General features: G+C 40.8%; 1 protein-coding gene across 1 annotated transcript in view; it reads right to left on the bottom strand.

Moving 5' to 3' along the window:
* Positions 1–16,114, bottom strand: part of sgpp1b (sphingosine-1-phosphate phosphatase 1b) — a 57,779-nt gene that overhangs the window by 3,854 nt on the left and 37,811 nt on the right. The window contains exon 2 of the mRNA XM_043697211.2: positions 7,579–7,668. Within this exon, the coding sequence (XP_043553146.2) occupies positions 7,579–7,668 (90 nt within the window). The remainder of the gene's footprint in view (positions 1–7,578; positions 7,669–16,114) is intronic.

The following is a 16,114-nucleotide window of genomic DNA, read 5'->3' as shown; positions in this document are numbered from 1 at the left end:
ACAGGCCATATTGAGATGTTAGAGTTAGTTTGTTCTGCTGAAATAAGAAATTGGATGTGCTGGAGTGGGGGGCGGATTCTGTCTTGCAGGCAGGACGTGACAATCTAAATCATACTCTAAATGCTGCAGTTTAAGGAATAACCTAACCATACATGGTTTTTTTGTGGCATGTGACTATGGGGGGAAAAAAGTGGTGGGTGGGGGTGGCTTGTCCTGCATGCATGACTGACAGATATAAAACCTTGTATTAAAAAAAGGGGAGGATGGTTCCCTTGTTCAGGGAGCCTTACTTGACACACACTCTTCGAGATGCTTGCAGAGCGTTAAGTGATCCTCCAAAAACTTGTACTTGCTGAAATAAAATCATGGCTGTTCAAAGAAATTGGCATCCTGAAGTTGCATCAAGCATGTAAGAATCTCAAGGGAACTTCACATTTGGCGACGAGTGGGATTCCAACATATTAGGGAGCTTCTAGGTGGACTGAGTAAGTGATCGCTCGTGTGATGGTAACAGGAGATGGATGGGCTAACTAGGTAAGATTTACCTTGATCTCTCACTCACCTTTCACTCAGTTGACCCCTCATCTCCTAGGACTCTAGTGATGGAACCTCTGAGCTAACTTACATACTTGTACACAGACCAGTTCATTCCAGGGAGGATACAGTATCCCTGGAATTCGGAGGTTAAGAGTCCTTAATAACAGAATGAGGCCCCGGAATATAGTACATAAGATAAAAAAGGATAACTATTGTGATTGAGACAATCACTCTGCCTTAGCCAGTCTAAGCGGGGAAATCCCCCTGTGAAGGTCAGGACCTTGGAGTGAGTGTGGAGACTGAGGACTCTGAACTAGTGTACAGAGAGAAGTTAGGAAGTTGAGACTTTAAAGAAAATGGCACAGACGTTTGACAAGTCTGGTGTCAGAACCGCTTTGTATCAGTTATGCCGGGATGACCCCCAAAATGAGGAACGGTTCAGGCGCCAGTCAGGATCCTTAAGTAAAAAGTTGGGAAATGAAAAATGGCCAATGGGAGGCACTTGGAACATAGATATAGGTTTAAAAGCAGAGGAAGCAATTTGGAAACGTAATTTGAGGACTAAATGGAAAGATTTAATATCCACAGGGAGAAAGACTGCTGAGAAAATAACAAATAAATCTAAACAGGCCAGCTGGGAGAATTAATCCCTCTTTTTGATGTGAGTGGAGTGTGAGACATAGGAAACCCTAGGTTTTGGGAAGTGCTGAAGAGTCAGTGTTGAGGTTAAATGGAGAAGAGAAGAGCAGGCAAAATAAGGAGTCGGGGTTGAAACGCCAAGCTGGACTATCAAATGGGAATAAAGTCAGAGGTACCTCCTGACATGTCTGGTCTGCCAATAATGAGCGCCAAATCACATTCCTGGGAACCTTGCTCAGCACTCCTGATAGACAATTGACACTGGAACATATTGTCCCCCATTCTGCCAACCACTCCTACCCAGAATAGGGGGACACAACAAATTCAATCAGCTGCCCAGTCATGAGCACAAAAACAGAAGTTAACAACCATGAAGAGGAGATCCATATGCTGGTCAGTGGCCTTCCTCTGGATATTAAACCACACGAGTTTCGCCTTCTCTTCTTTGCACAGCAAAGTGCGAGCAGAAGCAAAGACTGCATTAAACAGCATTTAATTTGATCCTGAAAATCCATACTTTCTGGTTGGAATCTGCAAAGATGAACATGAAGATGGCCAAAAGCAAAACTGATGGCTACACCTAACCCCACATATATGCACCCTGCATTGGGAGCACACTTCACTGCATGGAACTCCAAAAGGCCTTGCAGGAACAGCACTGATCCTTGCATCTCCAGAGGCCGGAGTCCTTATCCACTGTACACAACAGAACCAAACCCTGCTAGACTGTATTTTGTTTACAGGTTGAACTTTACAGAAGGAGATTTTGGATAACTGGCTTGTTACCACTCAACTTGGAGGGGGTGGAGTGGTCACTAAAGACTGTGGATTTAAGAACTTTACTGGTGAACACGTTTCCACATGGGAAGATCCTGGGGATCCTACATACTGCATGAACTAGTAATTCCTAGTTGTCAATCAATCAATCACTGTATGTTGTGTCAATAACTTGACTAAATACTGGCTGAGATTCCTAGGAATAAGCTGGCAGCACCTTTTTCAGATGTGACAATCTAAATCATACTCTAAATGCTGCAGTTTGAGGAGCGGCCCAAGTCACAGACCGCCTCGAGGAGCAACCTAATCACTTCACATTGCTTTTGGAGTGTGACTATGGAGTGGCAGGGGGTTGTGTCGTGCATCATGACTGACTGGGATACAAAACCCTGTCTAAAGGGAGAGTGATTCTCTTGTTCAGGAAGCCTCACTTGACACGCTCTGCAAGCGTCACTAAGAGTGTTAAGTGATCCTCCAAAAGCTTGTAATTGCTTAAATAAATCGTGGCTGTTCACAGAAGTTGGAGTATTGCAGTTGAATCAAGCATGTAAGCTCAAGAAGGGAACCTAACAAAACATTCTGAAGGGGGAGGATGAATATCCAGACAGACATCACAGTCGACATCAATAACAAGAGTATAAAGAGGGATGAGGCCTAAGGAGTAGTGAATAAACGCAAAACAGGATCCCAAAATGAATTTAATGCACAGGATTATGTACAGTACCACATGCTAGCAAAATTAGCAACATAAGAGAACAGCTGAATGCATGTTTGAAGTGATGACAGGAGAGGGGGAGAGAGATTCTGGAGGCATCAACACTAATTCTGGGAAACATAGGATATGCACATGCTGGACAGATTGCATCCAGAGGATGAGAGCGCTAAAAATCCCTAATGTACAAATGTACAAATTTGTTTTGTACATATTCCGTAGGAAGAATGGAGAAGTCACACATTACTTTAAAAGTAATGGTGTTGATATGGAGGAGGAAGAAAAGAATCCTGGAGCATAAATACACAGCTAATTTATTAAAACTGCCAAAAAAGGGCCCAGGGTAAAGAAAAGCAAACCAAGTGCAAAGATTTAGAGAGATAGAATTGAAAGTTATATTGAAACTGTATCGAACCACATTTATTATCCTGTGCACTATATTGGTTGCTATGTTGCATAGAGGATGTAGGGGGACCGAGAAGAGATATAGAGTGATAACAAACCATGATACCAGATCTGTATTAGTATAGAAAGAAATAAAAGTGACAGGCCGAGTTTCTTCCCTCTTGTAAACCATGTGATGTGATGTGCAGGTGTTGATGTTGGATCGGGGTGGACAAAGTTAAAAAATCACAACATTAGTTTATAGTCCGGCAGGTTTATTTGCAAGTACAAAGTTTTTGGTTAGGTAGCTACCTAAATGAAGGAGCACACTCCATGCTTGTACTTCCAAATAAATCTGCTGGAGTATAACCTGGTGTTGTGCGATTTTTAATTCTCTTGTTGAGGCAGTGGCTCAGGGAGTAACCTAACAATGGCTTTTAATTGTAATGACAGAGTGGACACAGAAAGTTGTGTTGCCTCATGTGAGATCGAACTTAACGTAGACAGTCATCAGAAAATCCAATAGATAATTCAGAAAAAGCATCTTCACCCTATGGCAAGGTAAAACTTTGCACCACAGGAATGGTTGAATAAAACAGAATAGTTGCATTTCAGGGGAAAACTGGACCAGAGGAAAAAAAAGCACCTTATGACGACATTATAGAAGTGTCCCTACCTCTAGGCTAGATTGGCTGGGTTCATGTCCCACCTGTTTCAAGAGGTCATTATACATTCGAATAGGTTGATTAAAATGACAGAAATAAATACGTAAATGAATGCATAAAGAGGGTTATGATAGTAGACAGATGTTAAAAGTTGTGAAGAGGGGTGAATGTACCATAAACAAAATGCTGCAGATACTGGAAATCTGAAACATAATGCAGGGGACAGTCAGTATGTCTGGCAGCATCAGTGGAGACAGAAACAAAATTAACATTTCAGAAACAAAGTTAACATTTCAAGTCTGGTATAACTCAGATCGTAAAGTTTTTCCTCACTCCACAGATGCTGCCAGACCTGAGTTTGTCTAACAGTTTTCACCAGTATGGAGTGGTAGAGACAAATAGGATAGACAACAGAAAGACAGACTATGTCATCAAATGAAGTTTGAGTGAGAATGATGGATAAAGTCCATGATAGCATGGAACTGAGGCAGACAAGTTTCAGCAGGTCAAAATTAAGTGCACTGTTAAAGAACAGTGGCTTCACTGCAGTCATTCTACTTGTCAGTGTTTGCAGCATTAAACTAAGTCTAACCTGCCCACAACAATGAAAGCTTATGAGATTTAAAGTATTATCATATGAAAAACACAGGAATGTTAAGTATTAATAAGATGTTCTTGATGTCAAAGTCACTGGCATTGGAGATTATACAGATTACCTGCATATCCTACCCTTCTCCAAAATAATTCCATATTTAAAAAAAAAAAGGAAGGGCATGTATGCTTTTAAAACTGTTAAAACTGCTTTAAAATCAAATCAAAAGAGGAGACCAAGCTCCCTAAATCTGCATTGTGCTTACCTTTCCTCTGGTTTTTGTACAATTACACATGACATCTCTAATCAAATCTACTAAAAACAAAATCACAACACTGGATTTCCCAGTGGGACTAAATCTTGGAACTGGACCCCATGTAGCAACAAGCAAAGTGAATAACTAATGTGGTCAGAAATAAATGACCACAAAAAGAGGTAATTCAATAATGTTGCAGTCAAAAGTTATCCCTTAAAATACTTGCTGGCCCAACCCAAGTGAAAGGCAAACACTAAAAAAAAATATTGTTTACACTATAACATTGTGCCTAATGTCAATAATATTACTCTACAAGATCACAATGTAGTCTAAAGATACTTTAAGGCCCTGTTATTTTGAAAGGAAGACTGTATGTTAGTAGTTAGCAGAAAAGTGAAGAGGAAATCACAGACTCCCTCTTCACTGATGTCCCCTAGAATAAAGGGCAATCAGTTTACATTTTAAATCAAAACAAAAAAAAAAAAACTTTTAATTACTCTCAGGCTATCACTTTGACCAGAAGAAATGCCACCACGTTTGCATCAAAGGCAAATGACAATGTAGTGGCTCTGGCATGCACACATTCTATAACCAACTCCAGTGATACGTCTTTCACTGGTCTGTCACTCCTGGTTTTGAAAAAAAAAGGATTTGCTCTTCTGTAGATTTTAAATTTGTTGGATTGGTGGTTTCCTTATCCAACTCTACAGTTCATTGTATGGCAGACTCAATTTGTTTGATTTATACCTAGTTGTATCTTATATGGTGTTGTTGTGGATGAAGGTTTGCTTGGTGAGCTGGAAGGTTGTTTTCTGAAGTTTTGTCACCATATTAGGTAACATCATCAGTGAGCCTATGGTGAAGCACTGGTGGTTTGGCCTGTGTTTTATTTATGTGTGTTTAAGTTTCCTTGGGCTGCTGATGTCATTTCATGTTATTTTCCCAAGGGGAGGGTGTGTGTAAATGGGATCCAAATCAGTGTGTTTGTTGATAGAATTCCAGTTGGAGTGCCATGCTTCAAGCAATTCTCGCTCAACAATGGCTCCTAGTTCTATTAAATGCTAAATTTAAAAGTCATATGTTTAGATCCCTTCATGGTTTCACCCCAATTATGTTCAAACTTGACAAAGGTACAGTTACAACGTTTAAAAGACATTTGGATAAGTTCACAAATAGGAAAGGCTGTGGAGGGATACAGGCTAAGCGCAGGCAGGTAGAACTAGTTTAGGTTGGGAGAAAGTAGGGACTGCAGACACTGGAGATCAGAGAGTCTAGGGTGTCGTGCTGGAAAAGCACAGCATCCAAGGTGTGTGTGTGTGCGTGCGCGCGCATGCGTGTGCGCGCGTGCGTGCGTGGTCAGGAGGACAGTGCCAAGTTGGAGGGTTCGAATTGGGATAAAAGACAAAAAAAGGTTGGCCGGGGGAGATCAGGAAATTGGTGAAATCAACGTTAATCCTGTGGTTGCAGGGTCCTAAAAGGCAAAAGACTAGTTTAGGCTGGGAACATAGTGATTAGATTAGATTACAGTGTGGAAACAGGCCCTTCGGCCCAACAAGTCCACACCGACCCGCCGAAGCGAAACCCACCCATACCCCTACATTTACCCCTTACCTAACACTACGGGCAATTTAGTATGACCAATTCACCTAACCTGCACATCTTTGTGACTGTGGGAGGAAACCGGAGCACCCGGAGGAAACCCACGCAGACACGGGGAGAACGTGCAAACTCCACACAGTCAGTCGCCCGAGTCGGGAATTGAACCCGGGTCTCTGGCGCTGCGAGGCAGCAGTGCTAACCACTGTGCCACCGTGCCGCCCACCATATTTGGCGTGGACTGGTTGGATCAAAAAGGATCTATTTCCATGCTGTATGAGTCTGTGACTTTATAACCACACCCATTAATGATGATTTGCAGCAACATAAAAATGCTCGTTTTACAAAGCTAGATATATTTGCCAACATCAAAGCTTTGTTGCATTCTTGTGCAACTATGCAGTATAGAAAAATCATGCTTTAGAAATGGCATTTAAAAGATGTTGGTGATGTAATTGTGTTACAGCCAACACGTTTTAAAAGTTCATTTAGAAACAGCGTCCCCAATTTGCCAATAGCGTTATAGCAAATTCAGGTTAATGAAACACATGTTACAATACTACAGGTCATTCTGCTGTATCATTATGCAGGTAAGAAAATGAAGAGGAAGCCTTAAAATGATTGCTCAAGCTACTTTTCCAGGTTGTGTGGAAGACGGAGTGATGCAGGTTTTCAGTGTGAAAATGTCAGAATGCCAACAGCCAAATCCACATCACATACAGGCCAAAAAAATTGACAATTTTGAAACTATTAACCCTAGATTTGAATACATAAGCTGAAATGTATGTGTGTGCTTACTTTTAAAACAGTACCAGTCTAGAATGTAACAGTGACAGCATACTACAGTTGTCAACAATGTCTTGGCACTGCATCAGTAATTTGACGAAACCCTACTTTCACACGGTTGTCAAAGTTACAATGTCGTTGATGCTAATGATTACAGGAAACAGTGAATCAAACGGGCTATAAATATGCTCAGAGTCGAACCCAGCTAATGCGGAGTTTTTCCAGATCAGAGAAAGCTTCAGTGCCCTATTGCGGTGTACATGAGTGTACACAGTATCAACTGATTTTCCACAGAATGGAGAAATGGAAAGAGAAACATTATGTAAAATTAGAAAATTAAATTGTTATAGGTCTGACTTAAAAATAAATCAATTTTTATTTCATTTTCAAAGAGCACCAACATTACCATTTTACAGACCAATAGTAGACTTCAAATGTTCGAACAGTGCATTTCCAAGGACAGTAGATTTTAGCACGTGAACAAAGACAGACGTTGTTTGTAGGCTTCCAGTATAGAACACCAATGCTGTTGCAATGCCAAGATGTCACTTTTGAAATTTTAAAACTTCAAAAAAAAACTTGTCAATAGCTCCAATCAAAAAAGTAATATAATTCAAAATCATGATTTACTCACCAGAATAGAATGCATCCCCATGTACAGTCGGCTGAGGCAAACAAGGATACACCAGCTTGAAGCCAGGAGTAGTCCAAATGCATATGGATACTGAAAAAGAAATTTTCAAAGAATTAGTAATGATCAAGTTACTAACTAAATAGTGTGCTTATTCAAGCCACAGTAAGCCTACTTCAAAATCATGTTTGAATAAAAACTGCAAGTGCTGAAGACCTGAAACAAACCTGGAACAGAATGTTAAAAGGAGGATCACTGGACTCAAAATGTTAACTTTTTTTCTTCCACAGATGCTCACAGACCTGCAAGCTTCTTCCAGCAATTTCGGTTTTTGTAAAAACCACAATGGATGTTAGCACACAAACCTGCACTGAAGACTTTAAGTATAGAATGGATTCAGACAATTTCAAGTGACCTCAAGACTATTTAAAGAATGCTCTTCTGCTGTATTACTCAAAGCAGAATTTTACATTAGCACTTTTAATATACAGCACAGAAACAGACCCATCAGTCCAACTCTTCCATGCCAAACAGATGTCCTAAATTTATCTAGTTCCATTTGTCAGCATTTGGCCTATATCTCTCTAAACCCTTCCAGCCTCTGGCATTGCAGACACACACCACCATCTGCATGAAAATGTTGTCCCTTTACCCTCTCACCTTAAACCTATTCCCTCTAGTTATGGACTCTCCACTTCATCCATGCCCCTCAACCTCAAATCTCTAGAAGATCATCCCTCAGTCTGTAGCACCCAAGGGAAAAATAGCCCCAGTCCATTCAGCCTATACAAAAATAATCCATCCTGTCACAGATGGCTGGGAAGTTAGAATAAAAAAGGTGACATTTGGGAGTTAGTAGTATCATATATTGTTTACAACTTGGGCAATGCAATACCAACAGATTAAAAAAAGGTCTCTGTAACATTTCACTAGTTCTTAAGTTAGAGGGGCACGCCTGACCTTTAACGCACTCAAAATCATAGCATCTTTCTCAAATCACAGCTTACAAAGCAAATTACAAGGATGCCTTCTCTACCCACAAAAGAATAATGCTACCAGATATTCATAAAGAAAGCTGTTTGTATATATGTTCTTTAAAATTAGAGATACTACACAGGTGCAATTAAAGTTATAAAATTAAAACCAACCTCAATGTGTGGTTATGGTGTACTGTTTGCCAAGTGGATACAAGTTAACGTTGAAAATAATAGCAAATCACCAATTTGGACACAAATTATAACAAGAAGCCACCACACCTTAGCTAGTGAGCTCCTTAATAGGATTATCAGTTCAAATCCCATTTCCCAACTTTTGCCAAACACTATGCAGTTCGAAGAGAGATTCTGGTGCTCCTTCATTTGTCACCGATTGGTAATCAGTATAACACTTGCATATTTTAGGCACCAGTCCACTGCTTCCACAATCTTACACAATAGTAAGACTGGTTATCACATGCTGTATAGATCTAATTCAGTTTCAAAACAAGCTCAGCATAACTTGTTTGCTTGTCAATTCGTCAATTCAACTCCTCTAGAGATAAAATGCCATAATATCTCTTGTTTATAAAATATAAACAAACTACATTAAACCTTTATTGTATTAGTGATTTGTGTAGGGGAGGCAGTAATGTGGTAATCTTACTGGAGTTTTGAATTACTAGCCCACGTTGGATGGTGAAATTTGAATTCAATATAAAAAAGTCCATGGTGACCACATAAATGCAGATTGTCAAAAACACTTACCCGATTCACTACGGTCCTTTGAAAGAAAGGAAATCTGTCATCCTGACCTGGTCTAGCCTACCTGCGATTTCAGACCCACACCCCAGTCTAGACAAGTGGGAATGGGCAATAAATGCTGGTTTACACACAAATGCCATATCCCGTAAACAAATGAAAAAAGGTGCAAGATCTCTTTGCTCCTGTATAAAATTTACTATTTTTACCTGCAACTTATTTACTACCCCAAATTGTAAAATGTTTAAATTTTTGCGAATATTGTCATTCTGCAATTTTATTCACATGTCCTTGTATTTTGAGTGCTGAAAGACATGCAGAAGGTGGGGAGCAACCAAGAGGGCAAGAAACAGTTAATCACAGATAATCTACCCATGACTGTCTCAACATAAGTGACCATCTCACAGTCCTTTTGGGTCAAAGTTTTACCTTCACATTGAGTATATCCTCCATAATGTTGAGGCACTACACTATTTTTAAAGGGATTTCAAACAGATCTAACAATTACAGACTGGGCTCCATGATGTACTGTGGGACATCAGCAGCAATACACTCCAACACACTCTTCAACCCTATGGTCAAGTATGCTCCCCACCCAAGTTTAACAACCATCAGACCAGTGATCAACTGTTTCAGATTATAGTTGGGAATACTAACAGTAGCATTAGACATACATATAAATACGATAAACACCTACTGAAGCTACAGGACTATTTACATGTAAATAGCATAAGCAAGTGATAGATAGGGCTAAGTGATCCAACAACCAACAGATTAGATAGATGCAAGCTCTGACATACCTCACATTCAACTGTGAACGATGGTGAAGAATTAAACAGCTCACTGGAGGAGGAAGGTCCACAAATATCCCCACCTTCAGTGACGGGGAAACGCAACATGTCAGTGTAAAAAGAAGGCGGCTGAACATTTGCAACAATCTTCAAATCTGAAGGACCTTGATTCATGAGGCTGACATCAGTGGGCAAGTTGTTGGAGGGGATCCTGAGGGACAGGATTTAAACATATTTGGAAAAGGAAGGGCTGATTAGGAATGAAGTGAGGACTGCAGATGTTGGAGATCAGAGTAGAGAGTGGGGTGCTGGAAGAGCACAGGTCAGGCAGCATCCAAGGAGCAAGAGAATAGACGTTTCGGGCAAAAGCCCTTCATCAGGAGTTTTGGTGCAGAACTAATCCTGATTAGGGATAGTCAACCTGGCTTGGTGAGTCATGATTTCCCATGCACAAACTTGATGGAGTTTGTTTTTGAAGAAATTACAAAAAGGGGATTGATGAAAGCAGAGTGGTGGACATGATCTGCATGGACTTAAAAAAAAGCTGCTCGACAAGGCTCCTCATGGTAAGCTGGCTAGCAAGGTTAGATCACATTGAATAGAGGGAGAACTAGCCATTTGGACACAGAACTGCCTCAAAAAGGTAGAAGACAAAGGGTGGAGAAAATCGAGTCCCAGGTAGACAGTACGGTGAAGATAGCATTTGTTATGCTTGCCTTTATTGGTCAGTGCACTGAGTATAGGAGTTGGGAGGTCATGCTGAGATTGTATAGAACATGGTTACAAAAGTGCACAATTCTGGTCTCCCTGCTGTAAAGCGTTGCAGAACTCGAAAGGGTTCAGAAAAGATTTACAAGAACGCTGCCAGGTTTGGAAGTGAGTTATAGGGAGAGGCTGAATAGGCTGGGGCTATTTTCTTTGGAGCAGAGGTTGAGGGGTGATCTTGGAAGCTTATAAAATCATGAGGGGCATTGATAGCATAAATAGACACTGGTCTTTTCACCAGGGTGGAACTAAAGGGCATATTTAAGCACCTTTCTCCATCTCCTGATGCTGCCTGGCTTACTGTGTTCTTCCAGCCTCCTGCTTGTCTACATATAAAGTATTGTGGCTAAAAAGAGGAAGCCAGAGGCTAGGAATCCTAAAACATGTAACTCATCACTTGTCTCCCAAATGTTTAACACCTTCCATAGAACAAGAACAAATGTAGGCCATTTAGTTCATCAAGTCTGCTTCACCAGTGAGATTGTGGCTCAACTGATAACTAAAACTCCACTTTCCATTTCCCCATGACTCCTTAATTAGTAAGAAATTCAACTTGCCTTCTGAGTCATAAATATACTTAATGACACAGCCTTGACAGCTATTCAGGGGAAGAATTCCCTACCTCATTTTCCTCAGAAGAGATTCCTCCTCATCCGTTTCAAATAGGCAAGCTCCTACTCATGGGTAATGCCCTCTGGTCCTAGACTGCAAAGAGGGGATAAAAACCTCTTCACATCCAAGAATCCCATATAGGTTTCAATAAGGTCTCCTAATTTTTCTAAACACCAATCACTAACTCAACCTTTCCTCAAGAAAAATCCTCCACACTCAGGATCAAAAACTAGTCATGCCTCTAACGTCAGTGTATCTTCCCATGGATATGGTGACCAAAACAATTCGAACTGTGGCCCAATAGTTTTAGCAAGATCTTTTTTAAAAAAACTCCATTCCCTTTGAAATAAACAGACAATATTTAATTTGCCTTCCCTGTTACTTGCTGAATTTGTATGCAAGCTTTGCAGGATTCATTCACAAAGATTCCCAAATCCCTGCGCTGCAGATTTCAGCATTTCTCCATTTGAATAGGCAGCTTTTCTATTCTTCCCACCAAAGTGTACATAACTTCACATTTTCCCCACAATTATATTCCATCTGCCAAGATAAAGCAGCCTTCACAGTTAAATCGACATCTACAAATATCCACTGCCTGCATTACAGAGATTCGGCAGTATCTACGAGATTTACTGCAGGAATTCACCAAGTTTCCTCAGACAGCAGCTTCCAAACCCAAAACCACTATCATCTAGAAAAACAGCAGATACAAGGGAACACCACAAGCCATGAGTTACCCTCAAAACTACTTTTTTTAAAAGCTATTTTGCTATTCCTTCATTGTTGCTTGATAAAAATCCTGGAATTCCTTCCCAAACACCACAGGTGCTATTTACACAAAATGAACTAAGGAAGGTAGGTATTCACTACATACAAGAGCAACTAGGAGATGGGCACTAAATACTCACCCAGCCACAAATGCCCATATCTCATGAATGGATTTAAAAGCTGGTCGAGGGGAACTGTAACATTACCCAATGTTTGTGGGTACAGTCGTATTAGTCAATTTGCTAATCAGCAAATTTCATCATAAAATTAACTCCAGTTAAATTGTCACTAATGTTTTTCCCCATCCATGCCATTTGTTCACTGGATACACCGGCTGCTGGCTAAGGGTCCAAAGGACATTTAAAGAGTCAACCACACTGATGTGAATTTGAGGTCACATACAGGGTTAAACCAGGTAAGATCAGATTTTCTTCCCTACGGGACATTAGTGAACATTTTTTGTTTTACATAACAGAAATGATCAACAGTGGTTACATGCTCACCTCTAGCTTTCTTTTCCAGATTTTTCACTAAATTCAAATTTCACCATCATCTGCTGCATTAGAATGTGAACTTACATCCCCAGAATATTGCCGCGAGGTTCTGGATTGCTGGTCCACATACATTAAAAGGGAAGGAGTGGTGTAGTAATAATCAATGAACCTTGTGGGACCTCCAATGTTTATCTTTTCACACATTGATTAGAATATGAGCTAACGTCATCATATTCTGTTTCTTGCCCACAACTGTTTACTCTCACCATATTCATTTGTCTGGTTTTGCAGCAGTTAACATGCATCTACCTGTATCACTCTACTTTTACCTCCCCGACCAGGGAGAAGGCAATTCTGGATCTGGTATTGTGCAATGAACCAGAATTGGTCAGGGACCCCTAAGTGAAGGAGCCATTGGGAAGTAGTGACCATAATACAATAAGCTTCAATCCGTAATTTGAGAGGGAGAGGGTATGATCAGAAGTGACAATATTTCTGTTGAATAAAGGGAACTATGGAGCTATGAGGGAGGAGCTGGCCAAAGTTCAAAGATGCAATACCTTAGCAGGGATGACAGTGGAGGAACAATGGTGGATATTTCTGTGTATAATGCAGAAGTTGCAGGATCAGTTCATTCCAAAAAGGAAGAAAGATCCTAGGAGACGGCATGAGTGGCCGTGGCTGACGAGGGAAGTTAAGAAACATATAAAGTTAAAAGAGAATAAGTATAACATAGCAAAGATAAGTGGGAAAACGGAGGACTGGGAAGCTTTTAAAGAACAACAGAGGATTACTATGAAGGAAATACGCAGAGAAAAATGAGGTACGAAGGTAAACTGGCCAATAATATAAAGGAGGATAGTAAAAGTTTTTTATGTGAAAGGCAAAAAAAATGGTTAAGGCTAAAATTGGGCCCTTGAAGACAGAAACAGGGGAATATATTACAGGGAACAAAGAAATGGCAGAAGAATTGAATGGGTACTTCAGATCTGTGTTCACTGGGGAAGACACAAGCAATCTTCCCGAGGCAACAGTGGCTGAAGGGAATTTATATTTGCCAGGAATTGGTGTTGGAGAGACTGTTAGGTCTGAAGGTTGATGTCTCCAGGGCCTGATGGTCTATATCCCAGGATACTGAAGGAGGTGGCTCGAGAAATCGTGGATGCGTTGGTGATTATTTTCCAGAGTTCGATAGATTCGATAGATCCAACCCTGCGGATTGGAGGGTCCCACTTTTTAAGAAAGGTGGGAGAGAGAAAGCAGGAAATTATAGACCAGTTAGTCTGACCTCAGGGAAAGATGCTGGAGTCTATTATAAAAGGGTGAAATTACGACACATCTGGATAGTAGTAACAGGATAGGTCAGAGTCAGCATGGATTTAAGGGGAAATCATGCTTGACTAATCTTCTGGAATTTTTTGAGGATGTAACTCTGAAGATGGACAAGGGAGATCCAGTAGATGTAATGTACCTGGACTTTCAGAAAGCTTTTGATAAAGTCCCACATAGGAGGTTAGTGAGCAAAATTAGTGCGCATGGTATTGGGGGCAAAGTACTAACTTGGATTGAAAGTTGGTTGGCTGAAAGGAAACAAACAGTAGTGATAAAGGGCTCCATTTCGGAATGGCAGGCAGTGACCAGTGGGGTACCGCAGGGATCAGTACTGGGACTGCAGCTTTTTACAATATATGTTAATGATATAGAAGATGGTATTAGCAATAACATTAGCAAATTTGCTGATGATACTAAGCTGGGTGGAAGGGTGAAATGTGATGATGTTAGGAGATTACAGGGTGACCTGGACAAGTTAGGTGAGTGGTCAGATGTATGGCAGATGCAGTTTAATGCGGTTAAATGTATGGTTATCCACCTTGGTGGCAAGAACAGGAAGGCAGATTACTACCCAAATTGAATCAATTTAGGTAAAGGGGCAGTACAGAGATCTGGGTGTTCTTGTACACCAGTCAATGAAGGTAAGCATGCAGGTACAGCAGGTAGGTGAAAGGCAAATAGCATGCTGGCCTTCATAACAAGAGGGATTCAGTACAGAAGCAAAGAGGTTCTTCTGCAGCTGTACAGGGCTCTGGTGAGACCACACCTGGAGTACTGTGTGCAGTTCTGGTCTCCAAATTTGAGGAAAGTCATTCTGGCTATTGAGGGAGTGCAGCGTACGTTCACGAGGTCAATTCCTGGAATGGCGGGATTACCTTACACTGGAAGACTGGAGCGACTGGGCTTGAGTTTAGAAGACTGAGAGGGAATCTGATTGAGACATAAGATTATGAAAGGATTGGACACTCTGGCAGCAGGAAACATGTTTCCGCTGATGGGTGAGTGCCGAACCAGAGGACACAGCTTAAAAATACGGGGTAGACCATTTAGGACAGATGAGGAGAAACTTCTTCACCCAGAGAGTGGTGGCTGTGTGGAATGCTCTGTCCCGGAGGGCAGTGGAGGCCCAGTCTCTGGATTCATTTAAGAAAGAGTTGCCTAGAGCTCTCAAGGATTGTGGAATCAAGGGTTATGGAGATAAAGGCAGGAACAGGACACTGATTAAGGATGATCAGCCATGATCATATTGAAGGGTGGTGCAGGCTCGAAGGGCAGAATGGCCTACTCCTGCATCTATTGTCTAACTAAGGAGTCATCATATGTACAGCATGCAACTGACCTTTCAGTCCAACTCATCCATGCCAACCAGGTATCCTAACCTAAATCTAGTCCCATTTGCCAGCACTTAGCCCACATCCCTCTAAACCCTTCCTATTCATATACCCATCCAGATGTCTTTGAAATGTTGTATTTGTACCAGCTTCCACCACTTCATCTGGTAGCTCATTCTGTACACATACCACCCTCTGTATGAGAAAAGTTGCCCCTTTGGTCCCTTTTGAATCTTCCCCTCTCACCCTAAAATTATGTCCTCTGGTTCTGGACTGGATTATAATTTTTCATTTATACAGGTCTGTCCACCTTCTAGTTAGGAATATTGGACGTCCTATCACCGACGTTAATCCTGTCAGTTTAAGTGTTAGTCCACGCATCAACATGAATGTTTGTTATCACTCAAGCTTCCATAAATGCTATGAGAAAACAGCAGAAAAATGTCTAACAAAAGAATAATATCTATTTAAAAAGTAAAATGTAATTTCTATGAAAAAAAATTGTCACTCACATACATAGCAGCTCACTGTGGCATATTTGCACTGGATTGTAGAAAATTAACTATTTAATGTTACTCAGTTTAACAAACTAACAAAACTAAGAAACTAACAAACAACTGCATTGATAGTCTCCTATGACCGAATTTTACTGGTTCCAGATAAGGACAAATACTTCACTCGGCAAGAGCTAATCCACCCCTATTTTATAA

Source organism: Chiloscyllium plagiosum, unplaced genomic scaffold, assembly GCF_037043375.1.
Source record: "Chiloscyllium plagiosum isolate Xiang-an unplaced genomic scaffold, Cpla_swu_hap1 HiC_scaffold_8, whole genome shotgun sequence".
NCBI classification, from domain to species: domain Eukaryota; kingdom Metazoa; phylum Chordata; class Chondrichthyes; order Orectolobiformes; family Hemiscylliidae; genus Chiloscyllium; species Chiloscyllium plagiosum.
Note: the sequence above shows the minus strand (reverse complement) of the source record. Positions and strands in the feature narration are given on the sequence as shown.